The sequence below is a fragment of the Pelodiscus sinensis genome, chromosome 20 (assembly GCF_049634645.1).
Source record: "Pelodiscus sinensis isolate JC-2024 chromosome 20, ASM4963464v1, whole genome shotgun sequence".
Lineage (NCBI taxonomy): Eukaryota > Metazoa > Chordata > Testudines > Trionychidae > Pelodiscus > Pelodiscus sinensis.
Window position 1 is genome coordinate 22,702,456 of NC_134730.1, and position 24,807 is coordinate 22,727,262.

The window sequence follows — 24,807 nt, forward strand, 5'->3', positions numbered from 1 at the left end:
GTTTGCGTATTGAATGGAGGTTGTCGAGCAATATCTTTGTCTTTTTCCTAAGTAGTTACATTTAATGTAGAACTCAACAACATGGCTAAATATTTCAGTTTATTCTTTCCAGTGTACATTACCAGTTCCCCCATTGGAACCTTATCCCAGAAACCATTTCAGAGTATTGCTCCCTGTTTACTTTTTTCATTCTGGGAGGACTCCCAAAGATTTTAAATTTTGGAGTGGAAGGACATTGAGTGAAGTTTGTGGAGGAAGATAAAATTAAAAACATCCCCTTATGCTGACAACTACATGAGAACTGTAGTACAGCTCCCACTGTTCAGCACTGAAGATGTTTAAACCATAGCAATAATTCTCAAGGCTAAAAGCATCAGTCATGGCACAAAGGGTGCCTTAAAGGAGAGAGTTGCTTTTCAGACAGAAAATCAATTATGTACAATTCATGAATATTATTGAGGAAGTGAGGGTGAATACCAGTACAGATTTCCAATCCTTTAATTTCCATTTTCTCAAATTGATTAAAATAAAGGCAGAGGGAAATTAGCTTAGTTAGGATTGTGTTGGAGATATTTAGAGTGAAATCTGTTTAAAAAAACAAAGGTGCTTTATTTTATTCCAAAGTGCAAATAGAAACAGGAATGATAATTGAAAGCTGTGATTCAATATCATTTATTTATTTTTTATGTTTAAGGTTTATTATTCTGACTCACTTAGTTTTATGACTGCTGGATGTTTACCACATTCAGTTGCCCTGCTATGACTAAGATATGTGTTCACATACAATGCTTTTATGAAGCATTCTGAAATTTTGGTTCGTCAAGTGGTTGCAGGCATGTATTCCACTCAGCTGTGTGCATGCCCAATGCACCAAACTTAGCAGTAACCCTCGGGGGTGGGTTGATGCACACACACTTTGGTCCCATAGTCCTCCCTCTAGCTATTTAAGGGCAATATTCCGACCCATCTCAGTCCTTTCTCACTGCCCATGACTAGAGTTATAGCTTATTTTGTGTGGTATTTTACCTCATGCTTCTCTCTCTGTCTTTCTGGAATTTTCTTGTGTACAGTTAATAGTTTCATGGTACTCTCAATTTTTATTAGTAGAAATCAATTATGTTATGAGGTTATCCTGGTATGAGGCCATCGTCACAGTTTAAACATTTTCCATTGGCTTTCCTCAGTAATGATTCTCAGAGGGGGTGTTTGTTGTGCCTGGCAAAAGGGCAGATCCTACTCCTGCTCACTCTCTCCTCCCTCTCTCCTTTTCAGCTGGCAGGGGCAGAGGGTTGGGATACAGGCTCTGGTGTTGGGCTAAGGGATTTGGAGTGTGAGAGGGGCTCTGAGCTAGGGCATGGAGTTGAGGTGTAGGAGGGGGTTCAGGGTACAGCCTCTGTAAGGGAGTTTGAGTCTGCATATGTTCAGGTGGTGAGGGAATTACACCTGAAGCAGCACGTGAGTTGAGTCACTTCTCTTAATGTTCATTGCAAAGGAACTAAAGGGAGCCCTTCAGTAGCCAGTGGGAGACTATGGAGGCCAGAGATGATGAGCACTGTTGCTCTGGATACTGTTGTGAAGCAAAGATCTCCAAGTTTGGCGAACTGAGTGCATACACACCTGAGTGGAATGCACACATGCGCCCATATCTCTGAGAACAATGGACACAGTACAGCCAGGGAACTTAGAACGTAAGAACGGCCATATTGGGTCAGACCAAAGGTCCATCTAGCCCAGTATCCTGTCTTCTGATAGCAGTCAATGCCAGATGCCCCAGAGGGAGTTAAACGGAAACAGTCATCAAGTGATCCCTTAGTGTCATCCATTTCCAGCCTCTGACAAACAGAGGCTAGGGACGCCATTCCTACCCATTTTGGCTAATATGTATTGAACGTTCTAACCTCCATGAATTTATCTAGTTCTTTCTTGAACCCTGATAAAGTCCTGATCTTCCCAACCTCCTCTGGCAAGGAGTTCCACAGGTTGTCTGTATGCTGTGCTTCTTCTATTACATACCGTAGAATAACTTGTAACTTTTGCCACCCCTTGTTCTTGATAGAATTTTGAACAAGGCTAGTAGTTGCTCAATCTGCAGATCCATGGAGCTGTGAGCAGAGAGTCATAGCATCCAAGCAAGATGCATTGTAAGCATTTATTTGTCCAGTAAATTGCTTGTCCATAGCAGTCCTTAGTGACAATGAAGGCCAGAAGATTTAAATATTTTTGTTGCATGTATTTATTAATTTAATCTTTTATCATCCAGATTTCTTCTCATGCAGAAATTCCCACAGAATTTGCATATCCTCTTTCGAAAATAGAATGTAGTTTAGACGTACCCTAAAACGGAAATGCATAGGAAAACGCATAGGAAAACGGACCTGGAGATGGAATTTGAAAGAAGATGGTAAACTGGTGGTGTTGAAAGATAAAAGAAACTTGTTGCACATGGCAAAAGTTGCAGGGGAGGAGGCCATTGCTGAAAAGGAAAAGGTGAAGCTGATGGTATATACAGTATGGGGAGCTTGATAATCAAGTATTGACTCAGGTAAAAAGTACAATCCTCCAGAAAGGTGTGAGGTTGTGTACACTCAGTGGCAGTGAGTTTGGAATGAAGTGAACAGCTGGAAAGGGGAACAGAAGAACGGCCAGACTGGGTCTGATCAGCTGTCCATCTAGTCCAGTATCTTGTCTGCCATCAGTGGCCAATACCAGATGGCCCACAGGGAGAGAACACAACAGGTAATCATCATGTGATCCCTCTCCTGTCTAGACAAACAGAGGCTACGGATGCCATTCCTACCCATCCTTGCTAATAGCAATTGATGGAACTAACCTCCATGAATCTCTGTAGCTCTTTTTTTTTTAACCCAGTTAAAGTTCTAGTCTTCACAGCATCCTCTGGCAAGGAGTTCCACAGGTTGACTGTGTGCTGAGTAAAGAAAAACTTCCTTTTGTTTGTTTTAAACCTGCTGCCTATTAATTTCGTTTGGTGACCCCTAGTTCTTGTATTGTGGGAATAAATAAATAACATTTCCACACAAGTCATGATTTTATAGACCTCTATCATATCCCCCCCTTAGTCTCTTCTTCTAAACTGAAAAGTCCAAGTCTTTTTAATCTCTCTTCATTTGGGACCCGTTCCAAGCCCCCAGTAATTTTTGTTGCCTTTTTCTGAACCTTTTCTAATACCAATATATCTTTTATGAGATAAGGTGACCACTTATGTACACAGTATTCAAGATGTGGACATACCATGGATTTATATAGAGGCAATAAGATATTTTCTCTTTTATTCTCTATCCTTTTTTAAATTATTCCTAACATTCTATTTGCTTTTTTGACTGCCCCTGCACTCTGAGCTGATGTTTTCAGGGAACTGTCCACAGTGACTCCAAGATCTCTCTCTTGAGTAGTTGTAGCTAAATTAGTCCCTGTATCATATGTATAGTTGGGATTATTTTTTTCAATGTGCATTATTTTACATTTATCAACATTAAATTTCATTTACCATTTATTGCCCAATCACTTGTTTGATGAGATCTCTTTGAAGCTCTTCTGCTTTGGTCTTAACTATCTTGAGCAGTTTGGTATCATCTGCACATTTTGCCACCTCAATGTTTACCCCTTTCTCTAGACCATTTATAAATAAGTTGAATAGGCTCAGTCCCAGGACAGATCCAGGGAGACCTCACTAGTTACCTCTCCCCACTCTGAAAACTTACCATTTATTCCTACCCTTTGTTTCCTCTCTCTTAACCAGTTATCAAGACCTGAAAGGACCTTCCCTCTTATCCCGTGACAACTTACTTTACTTAAGAGCCTTTGGTGAGGGACCTTGTCAGAGACTTTCTGGAAATCTAAGTATACTGCATCCACTGGATCCCCCTTGTCCACATGTTTGTTCACCCCCTCAAAGAACTCTAGCAGATTAGCAAGGCATGATTTCCTTTTACAGAAACCATGTTGACTTTCCCCCAATAAATTATGTTCATCTATGTGTCTGACAATTTTATTCTTTACTATAATTTCAGATAATTTGCCAGTATTGACATTAGACTTACTGGTCTATTATTGCCAGGATCACTTCTAGAGCCCTTTTTAAATATTGGCATCACATTAGCTATCTTCCACTCATTACATATTGTCAGTATTTGAAAGGAGACAAAATTTTTACCAGCAGTAACAACAATCATGCTCATATTTAAGAAATTCATGCAGTATTTGAAAATGTCAGTTATTTTCATCTTGCCTATTAAATAATGATGAGTCAAAGAGAGACTTTTCCTTTTGTGTGTACAGCAAGTTATTTTATATTATTTAGGGGATTGCTTGCATAGAAATAAATGAGGGAGCTGTGTTCTTTCCAAGAAAGCAGATTAGAAGTTCCACAGTAAGGCAAGTAGTCAAATGAGGGGCAGCAAGGAGGAAAATGGTATTTCCAGCAGAAATTATCTTAGTTTCAGAAGAAAGAGAAGTGAGTAGAAACAACTCTGAGCCTACCTGATAATTAAAAGAGGATAGGAAACCAGAGATATATGGCAGGCTAGTAAGATTCTCTCTTTTCCTTCCAGGAGGTGGGGCTGCCTGGATGGAGTTTAACACTACAGATTTGTATTTCTGGTGTTTGGTAAGGGCCAGTATTGATAAGATATTAGCTTTAGGCTGGTCTTCAATATTATTACATTTTTGCTTTCATACACTCTGTTTCCTCTTTAATCAGTATTGTGTGTGAGAAATACAAGTAAAGTATAGCTGTGTTTATCTTCTCTACTAACGATGGAATTTGAGCAGAAAGGTTGAAAAGCTTGGGGTCTCTATGAACCAGAGTCTTACCAATGGTGATGCTTTGAAGAACAGGTGATACGTTTGATTGTTAAAAATCTTGGTTTTTAAAGGAAAGGAAGTTGGTATAATAGAATTTCTGATTATGTCTACAAAGGCCTGGCCAGAAAGAAATATAGAGCCTAATCCTGCATGTTGCTGAACACCCTCAGCTCCAGCTGACATCAGTGAGGCCTGAGGGCACTCAGTGCTTTGCAAACTCAGCCCCTTAAACTATTAAATCATTTCACCCTGGCAGGATTATACAGCAGGTAACATAAGATGGAAAGTAGAGCTGTAATGCATGATCACATTCTAGTGCTAGGGTCAGAGAACCTTATTCAAACAATCAAACTGCATTTCAGATATAATTATCTTGGTAATCTTTTAGAAAATCTGTGTCGTTAATAAACCCAGGACTGATTAGTGTGTGCTTGTAGGGTTGGCCCAGTGGCACAGGTTGGTCGCCCGAGTGCTGAAGATGAGCTAGTTTAGATTTCTGACTGTCCGCACCCCAGATTGGCATGTGTTAGAAGCACTGTTGAAGCCTCCCGCAAACACATAAAAGGGACTTCTAGCCAGTTTATAGAACAGCATGGATGTGTGCTGGAGGGAACAGTCCTCTGCCAGCAGGATTGCATCTGTAATGAGAGTCTTTTTGGATGAGGGGCAATGTTCCCTTTACTTATTTTCCATCCATGTGCAGAATAAATGTGTGCACTGGGGCATCTGCAGATGTACACCACTAGCAGCAACACATGCTGCCAGCTGTGGGTGCTCTGCCAGTAAGCTGAGTGGCATTTGAATCTCTTGGGCAGCCGCCTAAGCGCACAGCTTACAGGGGACACTGATGAGGGGTTAAGGAATTGGGGCTCATCAGCATTCCCATAGAGACAATGGAGGCCCCCCTCCAGAGAGGTGGGGGAATGGAAGGATTTTGCTAACCACAGCATTTCTTGTTATTCTCTGGTGTTGACAGTGAAAGCTTTTATTCAGATCCAGCCATGTAATCTCAAGAATGCTGTTTTTGCCATATGCAGCCCGCTGGTTTTTAAAGTTTTGCCTGGCTTGTCTTCCTTTGCAGTTATGAATTATATAGACCTTTGGTGCTTAACTACAAACAGAGGATTTTCTAGGTGGGGGATCTGGGGTAAGAAAAGAAAGATATTGAGATCCAAGCCACTGAAGTAATAAGGTCTCTTGGATGCAGGTTGAAAGAAACTGATTTAGAGCAGAAAGCTTAGATTGTACATTGAGCAGCATAGCATAACTGGCGCTCCCTAAAGGTTAGTAAAAGAGCAAGGTAAAAGATGCTTTGGACTCTCAAATGGTTTACTAGCTAAAGAGAGGAAAACAAAAAGGTTGGGTATGCCACCACCTTATGCGTTATTGAAATTGTGAGAGCAGGATTTGTAGCTGAATTTATTTTACCATCATAGAACAACACGGTGCATATTTGACAAAAGAACTTGAATGGCTGAGCGTGCTGTTACTATTCTCGGTCGAACTGAATTCATGCAAGTTTTAACACTTACTAGTAATGAAAATGTAAGAAGAGTGTAGTTGGATGGAATAGTTGTATTTCTTTAAATCAGCAGAAACAACATTTCAGCATGCATGTCACCATGAGGGTAGCAGCTCCAACCTCCTATTCCTGAAATAGGGGAGTACGTGAAGCAAATAGGACAGGATGTTTCTATTCTGGCGCATTGTGGAAACACAGCCAGAATGATCAGGTCTGACTCTTGGTCATAAAGAGCTTTGGGTAGCCCGGAATTTGGCATTCTCCAGCCCATGCCCAAGATAAGCAATTTGGGCCATCTGCCATAGACCCCAGATTCTGTTAAGATGGAGAATACCTGAAACATTAACAAAATTAGGCAGCTAGATAATTTGGGTTCCTTTGATTATAGACAGGTGGCCAGCTTCCCCAAGACCAATTTAGACTCTTAGCAGCTACACGGCACAGTAGCTTTATTTCCTCGGAGCTTGTTCCTTGCAGGAGTAGAGGATCAGTTACTGAAGCCAGGGAGGAGGTGAACAACCTCTGATCAATTGTGTCTTGTATCCAGGATTTTGCAAATTGGGGCTGCACTGTAATAATACTTAAATAAATATTAAGAGCTAAATTTAGCCTGTATGTGGGAAGTCACATTGGGTAGAAGAGGAGTTGCTAGGTGTGGAGTAAGAGAAAGGGCTTAGTTTTGGATAATTCACATACAGAGCCAAAGAAACTTTCTAACTTATGTGAGATTTGTCTTGACTAATTATGGCAAGATATCATTTTATGCCACACTGTTCAGTGTTTCCTATATTTTATATCAGGGTGGTGAACCTGGGCCAAGCATGACAGAGTTAGTTAAGACCTAGTCTAAACTGACAGAGACACAATATGTAGGAAATGAGGGTGGCAGCTTAGAAAGGAACACTGGAGTGGACTGGAGAGGAAAAAGGGAAGACACTATTCAGCGCACAAATAGCTTCCTGTATTCCCTTACATTTTTGCCACAGGAAAAACTGTCATGGCTGCTAGGTGTCAAAAAGATCCCATCTGGGAATATTATGAAGAAATTCATTTCTTGGGTAAAAAAGGAAAATGGGTCACATGTAAGCAGAGCATAAAGAAGAAGAAGGACTTAGCTGCAAGAACAAAACATCATAAGGAAAACTACTTATTGGGAGAAAATGATGTAGCTATGTCTAAAGAACAAGGAGGAGCAACTTTGCAATGTATCATTCTTCAAGACTCTCTCTCTGTCCCTTTTAGTACAAGTGTGATTTATCAAATAAATTCCCAAGCTATTTATTATGTCGGATGCTGCTAGAAAAAAAGTTTAGCTTTGTTAATCTTTATGGCTTATTTAAATAGTTGACTAGATTTAGAATCTATCTCCCCAAGTATATAGTACAGAAAGCTGCAGAAAAGAGAAATCTAGTGTTGCCAGTTGCTACTAAGTGACATTTTCTTATTTTAAGCATAGTCAGTCTTAGCTTTTTGGTAATTTGGAATCAGATCTGCGTCAAAATTACAGAGGTAGTGGAAAAGATGAAAGCTAGTTCTAGAAGTTTGAGGACACCACATATTTAGAGGTCTGAGGACTTGTCTATTAGAGTTAATAAAATTTGAAAATTTAACAAAAAGTTTAAGGTCAGCTGGCAACTCAGAAGACTGCTTGATTGCAAATGTGAAACATTTATGTAACATTTAAGATTTAGTTTCATAAAATATAAGTGCTATTGTGTTTGTGTCTGATTTAGTTCTTACCATTCTTAATGTACTACTGCTGCATCTGCAGCTTTACACAGGTAATGAGTATTATGTACTGTTTCCTAAATTGATAAATATCAAATTATCTAAAATAATTACAACAAAGTATACCCTCTTAGATTGTCAGATGCTGTACTGAACTGGAAATGAACATGCTTTAGTGATCAGATTTGCACTATTGTCTGAAGAAACATGTGAAGAAGTATCAGTGGGAAACATGATTTGAATCAATGCTTTTTCTGGTGATTTAAATTGTGATTTAAATTGACTTGATTATAATATAAAGCAGGGTGGATTTATTTAAACGTGTGTGGATATTTCAGCTCCTATTGTTCTAAACTTGTGTTGCCAAAGGTTATTTTATCTGTGGGGGCAAATACAGCTTTTAATTGCTTCTGTTGACAACAAAGATAATTAATTAATGGTAGAATTTCAAACTGCATATGCCATGAACATTACTTGAGTAAACAAAAAAAAAATTCACAGAAATAATAGCATAAGTGTATCTGAATTATTTTTTTTTAAATACAAATCTTTACACCTCCTTCTCACATGCACACGCATACACACACAGTGCAAGCAAGATTCTCTGTCACGGCTAAATACTTTTGTTCCTTTATATTTGCATGACCATATAGATTAAAACCTATGAAACTTATATTACCTATGAAACCTTTATATTTGCATGACCATATAGATTAAAACCTATGAAACTTATATTACCTATGAAACTTATATTAAAACCTATGAAACTTTTCCTCGGGGTTGCTGGATTAAATCAACTCATCAAAATGAACAAGAAAAAAAAAGCAAACTTAGCACAATACCAAATAAAATAGAACTATCCCATCCAATGGACTAAATCCCTCATGAGTAATGAAGAATTGGAATTTAAACATTTCTTAAGGGTACAGAGAGGCAGAGTGTCGGTGGGTCCTAGGTAGACATCTCAAATCAATAAAAGTGCAGATAAATCATTAGGGCCAAAAAACTAAAACAAATAAACAACACACTTTTAGCATTGTTTTACTCAGTCTAAAATAAATCCTAAAAAGAGCCCTTTTCACATCAAAATTAGTATACCATCCCCAGCTCTATATTGTGTGTTGTTATAAAGAAGTAATTTAGAGTTTCACCATGCGCTATTTAAATCTCTTGAGTCAGTAATTTGTTAATAACTTCAGCCAACAACTATTAGCATGTTGTTTAGCACAGTGTGACAGGAAACAGCTGGGATCTTATTTTCATCCCATTGTGCAGTTATTAAAGAATATAGCTGAAAGCAATATACTGTCAACACACTATCTTAGCAGATGAATTTATAGGGAGACCCCCTTAACCATGAAATTTTCATTACACATATTTGAAATAAAACTTATTTGACTTCCAAAATTGCACAGGAAGAATACATATTCTGGGGCCTGATCCTCCTTTCTTTACACAGCTAAAACTCCCATTGACTAAATCAGTGGTCCCCAACGTGGTGCCCGCGGGAGCCATGGTGCCCGCCGGGGCATTTATGTGCGCCCACCGAAACATCTGGGCTGGCCCTGCCCCTGGCGCGCGGCACACGTATGGTGCCAGCCCCAGGGGTGTGGCGCATGGGCAACCCCTGCCCCGGGTGCGCGGCACATGCACGGTGCTGGCCCCGGGCACAGGGCAGCCCCGACCCTAGGCGTGCGGCGCATGCATGGCCCCACCCCTGGAAGCACAGCGTGTGAGTGGCCCCATCCCCAGACGCCCAGCGCGTGAGCGGCCCTGCTCCCGGACACCCAGCAGCCACGAAAAGCTGGGGACCACTGGACTAAATGGTTAGTTTGGCTGAATGGACAATGCTGGTTCCAGCCCTTTGTGATGCCAGCAATCATATAAGGTAAAATTTACTCAGTTGTGGGCCCCGTTAATGCAGCACCCGTTACCATATATCCATGGAGTGGCAATGCAGATGGAAATGCATGCCATGGATAACCTCACCTGCATGTGGATCTAGTGACCCAGAATTTTCACATTAATGACATGGAGGTTCTGCAGCCACTATTCCCATAGGCTGAAAGGACAGAAGGACAGCACTACAATTCCATAACCTATTTGCAGAGTGAGTGCCATGGGATTCTTTTTGCAGCCCCAATTTTACAAGCTTTGTGTTTGCCAGAGGTTGAATGTCACTGTTATTGTATTATCATGATATGTGAGGTCAGAAAAGCTATCCAGCACGATCTGCCTACTTTTATGGTTTTTGTTTTTGTACTTCTAAAAATACAAACATTTCGAAGTTCTAGCTGTCTGGTTTTTCTCCTCTCTCTTCAAGAACATGTATAATACATGTTTAATTAATACAAATATGCATGATCTGCTGCATCCGGGACTCCACCCTAAATAGACTCTTGGCTCAAAGGATATTTATCCTGGCAAAGCACATATACCTCATAATGTTTAAAGCGTTCACAGAAATAATAGCATAAGTGTATCTGAATTTTTTTTTTTTTAAATACAAATCTTTACACCTCCTTCTCACACGCACACGCATACACACATAGTGCAAGCAAGATTCTCTGTCATGGCTAAATACTTTTATTCCTTTATATTTGCATGACCATATAGATTACATGTAGCTACAAGGAAAGCTCTAATAGTCTTATGTACATTAGAGTTTGGGGGGGGTCTCTTCTCTTGTTGATGTATGAGAAGCATTTATGCACAGAATTCTCCTAATCTGCCTTAAGAACTATCTATAGTATTTCCTTCTATTGCTAGTTGTATTATGTATAATATGTATTTGACAAAACTTAGTTTTTCCACACACAAAAAAATAATAATAATAAAGAAAATTGGTGCCTTAAGTGAGCCTTAATGTATTTCTAGTTGTAAAGTGTTTGAGTGTTCATTCTTTGCAGATAAGCTAGAAATCAAAACTCATGTCAGTTTCAAATAAAGTAAAATGTGAATATTTTGATTTGTGGTCCTGATGGCAAAATTTCGTGGCAGACTTAAAGCATTTTATTGCTAAAACATGAGTAGCACGAAGTGTGTTGGGTCATGAATGCACAGTAAGGAAGTTTCTATTTAAAGTCTGCAAGTGAACTTCCTTTTATCATTGGTGAAGTAAACCCCTAAATCCAGCAAAAAGCGCTTGTGGGCATGCTAAATTTTAAGTAACTAGCTAGTCCCATCAAAATCAGTGGAATTACTCACATGTTGATAATTAAGCATAAACATAAGGCACTGATTCAGATAGGTAATTAAGGTTGTGAGTAGTCTTGTTGAATTAAGTGGGACTGATCACATGCTCAAGGACCAAGCTGAATCAGAGGCCATGTCTAGACTGCCGCGTCTATAGTCTTAGTGTTTTGCTGTGTCAGGGTGTTATTAAAAACAATACTGGGAAAATATAAAGCCTAATCCCTATTCCCTGTTGATATGTTGATATAATACCACTTAATGGTGATGTTATTAAATAAAGGTGGCTGATTAACAAGTCCTTGTGAATCAGAAATAATCAATTTCATGCACATATATTCTAAATTGTAACATCTCTACAACAATTATATACATCTTTAAATGTCTACCACCCTGTAATAAAATGTATCATTTATTTTTAGTTTGCAAATGTTGTATACATGGTGTTGTGCTGTTATATTTTACTTTGGAGTGCAATAATGACATCAGTAAAAAGTCCTTCCATTGACTTCAATAGGCATTGAATCCATCCCAGACTGGTGATCATTTATCTAAACAAAAATCAATTAATGGTTCTCTATCTAGTTAGAATCGTGACATAACTTTCTAGTGATATTTTTTAAGCATATACAGGGATGAGCTGCTAGGTGATAATATTTCCTTGATATATACCCTTGATCTGTGTAAGGAGATCACACATTGGTTTTTTTTGAAGATGCTCAAAGAGTCATTCTAAGTCCAAACATTTTAGAAATCTCTTTGAGCATTTGAATCTCCAACAAGGTCTTGAATTCATTGCAGCCAAAAGAGAAAGGTCAAGCAGAAAGCACAAGCATATGGAGATTGCTATAGTGTCAGATAATGTGCCTAGAAATTACTGTAAAAGACAGCAGTCATTTTAAGTGGCAGGTTTTGATCCTGTTAAAGTTAATACTTTTGGGGCTTAGTTAGAAAAATAGTAGATCAACAGTTTTGACTCTGTTACAGTGAATTTGACTGAAAAATGAGCTGTGAAGAGGGCAAAGAATGTCCTGCAAATTTTCCATGTAATAATAAGGAAGATAAGATCCTCAAAATATCTAGTTGACAAGCCATTAAACTATTCTGACTGCATTACTTAACTGGAGGTCATTAATACCCTGGAATTAAGTCCATGAAATGCCAAGCTGTAAATAATACATAGTTACGTCCATGAACACACAATGTTCCTCCTTACAAAACTTCTAAACTTCAAAGTGTTTTTAAAAAATCCTTCTGAGTACAGAGTTACTTTATCTCACATAATAGGAATAACACACAAGCACTGTCTGTGGGCCTGAGCTAACTCCCACTGAAGTCAACAAGAAGGTTCCCATTGACTTCTGGGACTGTTACTTCAGTCCCTCTGCCCAGTCCCCAGCCTTGTTTTCATTAAAGCTTCTCGTGGATGGATTAGTGGGAGATAGCTACATGGCCCTTCTTTTGTCCTCTCACACCTTGTCCTAAGAGAGCTCTTACCAAGTCTCCTTTTCCCGCCAATTTTCAACTTGCTCCTTTTCCATCTACCCTCTCTTTCCTTTTTGTTTTCTTTTCTCTTTATTCTTTTTTGTTCTTTTATGTGTTTTGGGGAACCCTAACCCTCTGCATGCTCCCCCACCCTCTCATACAGCAGAGCCCCAGCCCTGTTCTCCCACTCACCAGAATTCTGCATGGCCCTAGGTGCCATGCAAGGCTGGTGCCATGCAAGGCTGAGCTGAGTAATGAGAACTACAGCTGATTGCAGAAAGGGTAGCAGGAGAAGGAGCATGACCAACAGAGTTGCCTACCACTTTACCTACAAAGGCAGCAGCATGATGTTGGTTAGATGGATCTGTATTCTTACAGCTTTCTTCATCCATACTGATCCTCTACGTCCTCACCTGCCCCAGCCTTCTCCTCCCTTGCTCCCCTCCTGCCCTCAAATTGATCTTGTTCTGGCCTCCAAATAGGGAAATACTGCTCTAAGAAGCAGCTGGCTGTGAAGATTTTCTCCTGTCCTTAAATTGGTTATCTGTCATTTAAATCTTTATTCCATTTCAGGTGACATACATAAGACAAGAATATGAATCAAAACTCAAAGGTCTGATGCCCACATCTTTGAGACAGGAACTCGAAGACACCATTGCATCTTTAAAATCTCAGGTACAATGTCAGCACATAGTTGTCTCCAATTCTACAGTTTAAATAGCATTCATCTCTTTTATAAAGTGATAGAAATGTAGCCGTGTTAGTCTGGTGTAGCTGAAACAAAATACAGGACTATGTAGCACTTTAAAGACTAACAAGATGGTTTATTAGATGATGAGCTTTCGTGGGCCAGACCCACTTCCTTAGATCAAATAGTGGAAGACTATTTGATCTGAGGATGTGGGTCTGGCCCATGAAAGCTCATCATCTAATAAACCATCTTGTTAGTCTTTAAAGTGCTACATAGTCCTGTATTTTGTCTCTTTTATAAAGGAAACTGTTAATGTATTCAATTTGACAATATTGGATTGAGATCAGTGATAAACTATTGCAAGAGACCAGTGCTAATCACACACCCCACTTCCCCAAAAAGTCCCATCTCTTGGAGAATGTAATCATCTTTTTTGCGCTAAGTGATTTACTTCAAATGCCTTTGACTGTAGAAAATAAAGTCAGCAACGATGTTGCAGCTATAACTTTTTTTTTTAAGACTAACCTGCTGAAGACAGGGTATGGTTAGCCACTGTCTATGGTCAGTATGTCTCCAGAAGAAACTGGGTGTTCAGGATGTATGGAGAATCTTTGTTTGGCAGTCCAAATAGTAGAGCAGCCTTTTGCTTTTTAAGGTACTGCCTCAAAAGCCACTGTATTAATTCCAAGATTGGTTGATAGAGGTAATAACATAATATATTCTTGAAGACATTTGACTTGGTACCATACAACGTTTTGGTTTGGATTTGAAGCAGGAATTAACTCAGGAAATCCTATGACCTCTGCTATGCATTAGATAGAACTAGATAGCTTCTTCTGGCCTTAAAATTGATGAGACTGTAAATTAATCTGAATGGCAGCACTAGAAGTAAGAATAATAATATGAAGACAAATTGTTAAACATCACTTTCTTATACTAAGAGGTTTTTTTTCCCCCAAACCAATGACTGATCATGTTAAATCAAACAAACCCTCATAAAAACACTTGATCCCTTTCATAGACCTAGTGGATAGTTAGGAAGTAGTCGATGTGATATATCTTGATTTTAGTAAGATTTTAGAGACAGACCCACATAATATTCTCTGCTGAAAAGTAGTACAGTAAAACTCCGATGGTCCGGCATCTGATTGTCCGGCACTCCTGATGGTCCGGCACCATCAGGAACTCGGAAGTGCTTCGGGCTGCCAGACCGTTGGAGCTGCTCTGCCCCGAGCTTCCCCGATTTAGCCGCTGCTGAAACTGACCAGCGGCTGAATCGGGGAAGCCGGGGGCAGAGTAGCTGGAGTGCCGCCCAGTAGGTCCCATAGCACTGCCCCTCGGGGCTGCGGGACCAACCTGGCAGCACCCCAGCTGTCCCCGATTCAGCCGCTGCTGCTACTGACCAGCGGATGACTCCAGGAATCCTGAGGCAGAGCTTCTCTGCCCCGGCTTCCTGGAATCATCCCCTGATCAGTTTCAGCAGCAGCTGACTTGGGTACACCTGGGACAGAGCAGCTGGGGTGCTGCCGCCGGGTTGGTCCAGTAGCGCCAAGGTGTTGCGCTGCGGGGACTAACCCGGCAGCGCCAGCTGCTCTGCCCCAGGCATCCGAATTCAGCTGCTGTTGAAACTGAGTAGCGGCTGACTCCAGGAAGCCCGGAGCAGAGCAGCTCTGCCTTGGGCTTCCTGGAGTCAGCCGCTGATCAGTATCAGCAGCGGCTGACTTCGGGTAGAGCAGCTGGGGTGCTGCCGGGTTGGTCCAGTAGTGCCGCTCCTCGGCGCCGTGGGACCAACCCGGCAGCCCCCCAGCTGCTCTGCCCCAGGCGTCCTGATTCAGCCGCTGCTGAAACTGACCAGCGGCTGACTCCAGGAAGCCCGGAGCAGAGCTGCTCTGCCTCGGGCTTCCTGGAGTCAGCCCCGGATCAGTTTCAGCAGTGGCTGACTTGGGGACACCTGGGGCAGAGCAGCTGGGGGGCTGCTGGGTTGGTCCAGTAGCGCCGCTCCTCGGCGCTGTGGGACCAACTCGGCAGCACCCCAGCTGCTGTGCCCCAGGCGTCCCCAAGAGAAGCTGGGGTGCTACCGGGTTGGTCTCGCAGCGCCAAGGGTCAGCGCTACCGGACCAACCCGGCAGCACTCCAGCTGCTCTGCCCCAGGCGTCCCTGATTCAGCCGCTGCTGAAACTGACCAGCAGCGGCTGAATCAGGGACGCCTGGGGCAGAGCCGGACTATCGGAAGGGGGGGAGGCTATGAAGGGTCTGGGGTGGCATCCCTCCCACCACACCCCAGGCCCCTCATAGCCCCCCTTTCCGATAGTCCGGCATATCTGATAATCCGGCACTCCCTGGGTCCTAAAGGTGCCGGATTATCGGACATTTACTGTACTGGGGGTTATTGTGAATAACAAATTGAGTATGAGTCATTGATGTCATACAGTTGCAAATAAGGATAATATTCTGGGCTGTATTCATAGGAATGCTGCATGTAAGAGATAGGAGGTAATTGTCCCAGTCTGCAAGGCACCAATGAGGCCTCAGCTGGAGTAGTATCCAGTTCTGGGTGCCACCGGTTAGATAACACATGGTTGGATAAACAGGAGAGAGTCCAGAGGCGAACTACAAAAATGAAAAAAGTTTTAGAAAACCTGCCTTTGGGGAAAGATTTAAAAAACTGGGCATGTTTAGTCACGAGTAAAGAACAATGAGGGGGAATCACATGAATCTTCAAATATGTTCAGGCCTGTTATAAAGAGGACTGTGATCAGTTGTTCTCCTTGTCCACTGAAGGTAGGACAAGAAGTAACCCACAAGAAGAAAAACATCCTAATTATAAGGAGAGTTAAGTACTGGAATAGGGTCCAAAGGGAGATTGTGGATCCCAAATCTTGGAGGTTTTAAAGAACAGGTTAGACAAACAACTGTCAGGGATGTCCTATCTAAGTGTGTGTGGAGGGTGGAGGGGGGTGCACTAGATGGCTTATAGATGCCTTCCACCCTGCATTTCTGTGATTTTATAATGCAAAAGTATATCTAGATAAGGTGGTGATGGGATGTACAGACGTCATTCTAAGGAGCGGAATCCTTCCGGAGCCATTCATGATTCACTTGCAATTATTTGAAATTCCATATGTTCATGAAATGCCAGAGGTTTGGCAGGGGAAGGTGGGATGAAAGGTTAAATTGTTATTTGAGATCTAAAGCAAGGTAATTTTTTCATGCAGAAGTCAATTTGGGGGAGCTCAGGTATGTTTAGTAAAACATTTTAAACGAGGTTGTTACAATAAAACTGCTTATAGTTTTAGGTACATGAGATACTATATAGATCCACTCTAATTTCCAAGAAACACAGGCTAATATAGATGCACACATTCTCCATCTGTCTCCCTAGAAATGGTTGTTAGTTTAATTTACTTATATTCTCTGTTCATAATACATAAAGGTTAGTTTGTAACATTTTTTGCTGTGCATGGGAATTTCCCTTGGCAATGTCAGTCTTTAACAGAAATATGAATTTCCATAATAGTGAGCTTTATATTCCCACATGTGAATGGCGACACAAGTTAATAGTTATGATTGCAGATATTTATTTATTGCGTGTAAAGAAATTCCCAATGGTAGTGAAGTTTAATCTAATTAAAATAATTACAGAACACTCAAGGGTTGTGGCTCAACCAGGAAGATCTATTTCCAGTTGATAGTAAAAGGTCATTTTAAAAGTATGGTTTGCTGTTCACTTTGGTAGGGAGCATTCCATTGGGACAGATATAAGAATACTTCACCTTACAGTGAGTTTTGTTTTTTAAAATTGAAACTGATATACACCTGGAGGGCTTCTTTTAGGATCAGCAGCATTTCAAAAGACTAAAAGTAACTTCAGACTCCTAAAACTGGGAGTTAACACAGAAACACATTGCTGCCGGCTGCATTTGCAGCAATATACAGTAGTCACAAACCATTCAGGAAGCAGGGATCTCTTCTGAAGCACAGGTGTCCTCATCTTTGAAAATTGTTGAAATTCCTGTTTGAAAACATCAGAGGCGAATGACAGTGGAATCTTTGCACCTGTCAGGATTATTAATTGTTCCTGGAGGGAGCAAGTACTGTTAAAAATGAACAAACATTCCCTGCTCAGCAAAGTTTTCTAAAACTTTTTAAAATACATTGCTACAGTTGTTCACTGCCCGTCCCCATGGACGTTTTGTAAGCTGTCCTACCATGGTCATGCTAAATAATATAAGCATGAATTCTCTCACTCACTCTGTAAGAAACTGTAATATTGTTTTCACCATATTTCAGGTTAGGCAACTGATGTAGAGAAGTGAACTGATTTAGTGTCAGAACTGGGATTAGAACTCAGATTCTCAGGCCTATGTTAAGTCCACAAGCGACATGATCCAGTATAACTCTGAGTCCAAAAAGTTGTCTTAGCATCCTTGGCTCCTGACTGAATGGAGAAGGTGCAGGATTAATGCTGTGGGTATGCACACCATGGAAACCACACTAGCAGCTAAGGTTATTTACTGGTAACCAGTTAGCTGGTAAGTATCACCCTTATCAGGTGATGCTTACCAACAGCTAGCTGGGGCGCTGCTGCACCCTGGCAGGCCCACCACATCATGGGCCAGGGCCAAGGTCAGCAGCCAGCAGCCCTGCAAGCTGGGCGCTGCTCTGACCATGCTCCCTATCCATGGGATCCTGCTTAGTCAGTTCACAAGTTAAACATTACGTTTTTACATCCCTACTAGCAACTCTCTGTCAAGCATCCTTCTTAAATCCAGTTTGCAACCAAGGTGCCATTGTGATTTCTCTATCCAGCGCAAACCAGGTTTTAAACAGTAATGTTAGTCTCTTTGAAACAAGTACCAATTGATTTATTAAGATTTTGGACTCTACTTTGATATGGGATGTATTTTGTAGGTAAACTTTCTGCAGAAGCGAGCATCTGTCCTACAGGAAGAACTGAATGTGTACCACACCAGAAGGTAAATGAGTATCTTCTCATCAATTTGTACCACTGCCTACTTGTGTGTCTCAGCTACTGAAATTTTACAGCTCAATTAAAATGCTTCAGTATGGTTGCAGTTTAAAGAGAACCGTATTTTCAGGAAACACACTGTTACCCAGCTCTTCTAACTGCAGTGCTTAGTCAGTACTCTTAGAGCAAGATTAGAGAACTTGCAGGTGCAATACAAATCTGAGCCTTGCCTCCATGTTCATGATGAAACAGGCTCTGTGCACAGCTGCAAGTCTGTGAGGGTGCTGCCTTCTTTGAAAGCTAGAAGACGATGATGCAATTCTTAATATTATAGCTTACAGCTTCAAAGTACAGGATCTTCACAAGCTTTAGCTTGGTTTCAGACATGCACACCATCCAAAATAAATGACTGCCAGTGTTGCAACAACAATAAAAAGATTCTCCGTGCCCTTAGAGTAAATGATTCACATGGATGATTGGGGAAAAGGAAACTTCCAAGCAAGGTCATTGAAGTTTTTTGTCCTTATAGGGTTCATTGATAATTGTCTATATTGCATCCGGATTTCTGCAAAGAACAGGATGTGCACATATAAACAGCAGCTAGTGTAATCAAAACTGTGTAAGATACAAAAATTATCCTGACTATATGAATCTTAAAAGGACTTTTTGACATTTTGGATATGTGTAGCTTAGACTGATGATAAAATATGTACGTGTGGGTGTGGGTATGGGTGTTGTCTCCCTAAGATTTTTGGTTCGGTAACTAGTATTTTAGGAGACATTGTCAGATAAACATATTGATTCAGTATTTTAATATATCCCTAATCTATCTCCATTGAGAGCAATGGAATTACACAGCAATGCTTTGGTCTAAGTATTTCCACTGAGCCTGACAGGCTATGTCTAGACTACATACCTCTGTCGGCAGAGGGATGTAAATGAAGCACTTCGAAAGTGCAAATGAAGCCGGGATTTAAATATCCCGTGCTTCATTTGCATAATCACGTAATGGCGCTTTTTTGAAAAAAGCACTATTTCGAAATTGAAACCGCAGTCTAGATGCGGTTCTTTTGAAAACAGGGCACTTTTTCGAAAGATCCTGTAAACCTCATTTTTAACCACATATTTAACCTAATTTTTTGAGGTTTACAGGAACTTTCAAAAAAGCGCCCCGTTTTTGAAAGAACCGCATCTAGACTGCTGTTTCAATATTGAAATAGCGCTTTTTCCGAAAGAGCGCCATTACAAGATTATGCAATTGAAGCACGGGATATTTAAATCCTGGCTTCATTTGCACTTTCGAAGTGCTTCATTTACATCCCTCTCTTGAAAAAGGGATGTAGTTTAGACACACCCTCAGTGTCTTCAGACAGAGAGTACTAGATGGCTAAGAGATTGCTAATGGTATGGAGACCCAGTCACTGGTTTAGATCCAGGTTACTACAGTCCAAAAGCTGAGCAACACAATTGAATGTAGCTTGTGAGGAATGAATTTAGTACCCACCCAATAGAGGAGATGGGTAGGAAAATTAACTTGACCATTGTCTTAACATGGATATACATACGGCTAAACTGCATTGTCAGGCTGGTTTGGAGCAGCCTGTACTGCTTCAGACTGTTCTGTGATTACGGGAGGATCAGGCTAGAATCTTTCACAAGATTCATTCATGCTCAATTCTTGTTTTGTTTCTTGTTTGGGGTAAAGTGTCATCTTCACACTGATTCCTTAACAGACCCCTTTATCCTTAATTGTCATTGTTTTGTGCTGTTTGGGGATAAGATCTTCTGTGCAGAGACTGATTGTAATACGTATGTTTTCAGTGGATAGCCTGATCCACCAGGCCTGTGAGCACTTTCTAATACAACTAATAGTAAGAAATGACTAAGTAGAGCATTTTAATTTGTAGGTAACTGCTGGAACAGATGAAATTGTTGGAGTGACAAATGGACTTCTTTCAGCAGGTTTGAAGATTTGGATCTTGTAAATTAAACTGTGAGATCAGTGGCTGTCTTATTAGCACAGAAAATGTAATTAAGCTCATGAAAGCACATCCATCATTCATGCCAGTATTTTTTGAGTTGTTTTCTTTCTTGAATTATTTTTTACCATTATCTTATTACAGATTTACAACTTTGATATATTAAATGTATTTGTGTATATGCTCAATTTACTTATTGCAAAACTAAATTCCCTCTAGCGTTGGTTTTGCTATTCCTTCCTAATATCATTTTTATTCAATTTTATACATGATCAAATCATGTTTATATTATTGTTCGAGATATTTTTAAAACATACTTTACATTGTTTTCGCATTCATATATTTACATAATATTAAAAATATTCTTTTGTAGTTTTTTGTTTTGACATTCTTTGTGGTCCCTGCACATTTCATTTGTTGAAACAGTCATGATGTTAATAAAGGTTTTTCAACTTTTTCACTTGAAAAATGCTGCGATGTAGTCACGGGGAGAAATCCTGTTATGACTATGGAAACTTCTCCAGTGCTGCCTGCCGTCACTGTTCTGAGTAATGGCCCACAAGGGCCAGCCATGGGCATTGCAAAGGAGCGGCAGCCACGGGACAGTGTTCATTACTATGAAAGTGCAATAGATTATATGGTGTCTTTTGAAAAGATAAAAGGCAAACAAGGGCCCCTAGTCTGCAAAAACGTATGTGCTTAACTTTAAGTATCTGAGTAGTCCCAGCAAAGTCATGGGCACTACCCAGATACTTAGACTTGATGGGTGCCTCGGTGCTTACAGGCTCTGAGGCATTGAAGCAATGGGAATTGAAAGCACACACTCCTTGCCTTGTCAGCCTGGGTTCTTTTTTCCTGGTGTTCACACTGTTCAAAAATGGCCATCGCTTGCTGGTTTGAATCCACAACCTGGGACGTGGGGAATATAAGAAACCAGCTGCTTTTCCCCAAGTGTGCCTCTGGCAAATAGAATTGATGTGGAGACAGCAATTCACTGACAATTGTCTTGGGCAAGTTATTTATGGTGGTGATAATCCTTCTGTACTTTCCTCATCATGTTGTTATGAGTATTATAATAATGATAAAAAGCTTGGTGATGGTAAGCAACAGCTGTGTAGCTTACCTCTCAGGACACAATGGTATGGCATCCATACTGAGCCCCAGCTTACCTCTCAGAGCATGATGGTATGGCATGCATACTGAGCCCCAGCTTACCTCTCAGAGCATGATGGTATGGCATCCATACTGAGCCCCAGCTTACCTCTCAGAGCACGGTGGTATGGCATCCATACTGAGCCCCAGCTTACCTCTCAGAGCATGGTGGTATGGCATCCATACTGAGCCCCAGCTTACTTCTCGGGGCGCGGAGGCATGGCATCCATGCTGAGCCCACAGCTCACAGGCTACTCTAATATCCCCCCATCTAACCTCTAGATAAATGAGGGAGGAAAGGACCATTGGGAAAGGAAACTTTCTTGCAGCTTTCAGTCCCTCTCTTCTCCACCTTTGCTTGGTGCTTTGTTAATTGTGAGACTGGTCCTGGCCTGTGCCATCCTTGGCTGGGCTCCAGGTTTTCTGTCTTCTCTGAATCAGTTAGTGGTCCCACTGCTTATGGATAAGAGTTCTTCACAGCTCTCAGATAATCAGAGAAGTGATGCAGCGGGTACCACAAAGCCTCCCTTGAGTGACTGTGCATTTTACTAGGAGCGATGTGCCAAGATATATTCATTGTTGGTAGAAAAATTTAAAATTGTTTATTCAAAAAGATGTAAGGCAACATTAATTCAACTCTTGAGAAGAAATGTCAAGAGTTCACTGAGTTGCAGGCTATGAATTGAGTGGATTAGCTTTTGAAAATTGGTTTGTGATGAGTCTGAGATAGAAGCTTCTCTTATGATGAAGCCTCTTTTCCCAAGCACAAGAGATGCGGTGTTTCTGATGATTAGCATACTGCTAATATTTCTGCACCTATCGGAGTGGTTGTAGGGCTCTTGAAATCAGTGCGGTAGCCAAACTAATGCACAAATCTCCATTGCACATGGATCCCTGGGTAGACTAACTGAATGCAGATCTGACTCTTATTGTATACTGAGGTAAGGGGTTGTTAACATCAGCGATGATCTCAACCAAACAGTTTAAGAATAAGGGCAAAAAGCAGAGCTTGGTGAATCTAAATGTTTCGAAATTGAGATGATCTTCCCCTACTGGAGAAAGTGCTTTTGAAGCAAAGGAAGACTACACCAGCCCTAGGTTCACACCATAAAAGGCATTGCTCTCATTTTTACAATGTTTCTCACTTTTTAAAAAAGTTGAGTTTTGCGCCTTCCCAGTCAGTGGTATGATCAAGAGGAATCGCACTGGTGCTGAACGAACAGGTAACAGTTGGTTTCATGTTTGTTACTCTTACTGCTGACTGGCTAGTTAAGGCCCATTATCTTAGTTTCACCTTCTTGCATAAGAATTGTCAGCTGAAAGTGGCTGATTTCACCGCACCATTGACAAGCTGTAGCAAAGTAGGCTTACAGTTTTTGGAAAAGGACATTGAAATCATTCACCAGTTGCGAGGAACTCCTTGCTCTTATCAAGGTGAAACTTTGTTTTGCTGCAGCTCACAGCCCTTGTGATACACGTAACAAATGTTTATTTTTCTTAAATTTAGAAGAAAAGGAATAGACACACACACACGCCCCCACATGCAACCCCTTTGCTTTGTTCTTCAACAGTGCTTTAATTGTTAAGATTTGTTTTATTATTCCCCAGCATAACAGATGCTCTTCAGTAAATTGCCCATACTCTATACAAACAACTTCAACATTTCATGCTGTTTCAAACTGAGAAATGGCTTTGCTCCTAAGAGAGAAGACTTATTGTTACTGGAAGAAAATATTTGTGGTCACTAATATCCTGTAGTGTTAAAAGTTACACTGATCTTTTTTGAACATATATATGCAGTCCCAATGATAAGAAGTCTTAATAGAGAATGTATCAGGAGTCTGATTTTTAAAATTATCTTAATCCAAGTCACAATTCAATGAAGGCACTAAGCATTAATGAATTTTACTACGGCTCTTTCGGACAGTAGAAAGGGAAGACAGAACATCAAATATCATATGAAAAAGTTTCAGAACACAAGGTCATTTTAATTCAGACTTTTTTTTTTAAAGAACTGACTTTTCTCAGCTTTGATATTTTGTTCAGAAATGTCGTTTCTTTTAAACCTTGTCATTAAAGAAGGTTTGCTCTTTAAAGTACATTATCAAAGAGTACAGAAATTGCAAGTTACTGAAACTAAAATGCATGATCAGTTTTAAGTCCACCAACTAAAGCCCACTTAAAATTACATGCACTCTTGTGCTGGCATCGTCTTTGATAAAGCCAGTGAAAGATACAAAGTTGATCAGTTCAAACCAGGAAAAGAAGATAATTAAGTAAAACTTTTTTCCCTACATTTTGAAATTACTTTTATGGATGATAAGCAGTGAGGGGGACTGATTAAGATCCCAATCCTGCGAACATGCTCTCACATGAGAGAGAAGCAGATAACTTTGTAGTATCAGGCTCTTGCAGAGTAATGACGCGGACGTTGTATGTGTAGTTTGAGAATTTGGAGTAATGTATAAAGCAGACCGCCAAGTCTGCATTTCTAAATATCTTTTATTTACCATTTGTTGCCACAATATGATCCAATATCTTATCTTCCATTATAGCGAACCATCACAACACTTGATTTACCATTTGTGAATATATCAGATTTCCCTCTTTCTTTTGATGCAGGTTTTAGCCTATAAACTGCTCTTCTTGGTTACCAAATTTTGGGTTCTTTTCTTGCTTCAAGGGGTCACTGATAAAATATGGGTTGTGGAGGATTTTGTGTGGTGTCTCATAATTCTGTTATTCACAATGAAGGAACTTGATATCAATTGATATGTTGATACTCAAATTGTACATGACCTTATCTGCTAAATGTTAATCTTTGAAATAATCAAAGTGTTAGTAACAATCAGAGAACAGATGGTGGAAAACCATCATACAGACCCATTTATTTCTACCAACAGCCATTAATGAACCAATCTCTACCAATAAGTGTTGGATGCTATGATAGCACATGATGATCAGTTGGTTAACCACTGGCATTAGAGGCTTGAGATCTAGTTCTTATCGCACTTACTGTAGTGTAAATCAGAAGTAATTGTTAATGTCAATGGAGCTAGACTTGCATTAAAATGATATAAGTATAAACTGTATCAGAAGAAGGCCTGAGGCCTTCATTAGTTACATGCCAGCATTATAAACTGTGTAAGCTACATCTACACTACAGCAAAAGTCAACTTAAACTGCTGCTGCTGCTACTGCTACTGCTACTGCTACTACTACTACTACTACTACTACTAAAAAACCCTTGTATTCCAAGTGGAACATA

General features: G+C 40.4%; 1 protein-coding gene across 7 annotated transcripts in view; it reads left to right on the plus strand.

Annotated features, from left to right (window-relative positions):
- The window catches only part of CEP112 (centrosomal protein 112), a 355,922-nt gene extending 335,163 nt beyond the window's left edge, over window positions 1–20,759 (plus strand). For all 7 annotated transcript variants that reach the window (XM_075903951.1, XM_075903955.1, XM_075903952.1 and 4 more), the window contains 3 exons: window positions 13,322–13,423; window positions 18,351–18,415; window positions 20,316–20,759. In XM_075903951.1, coding sequence (XP_075760066.1) covers window positions 13,322–13,423; window positions 18,351–18,415; window positions 20,316–20,319 — 171 coding nt within the window. In that variant the 3' untranslated portion in view covers window positions 20,320–20,759. The remainder of the gene's footprint in view (window positions 1–13,321; window positions 13,424–18,350; window positions 18,416–20,315) is intronic.
- Window positions 20,760–24,807: the final 4,048 nt, after the last annotated feature.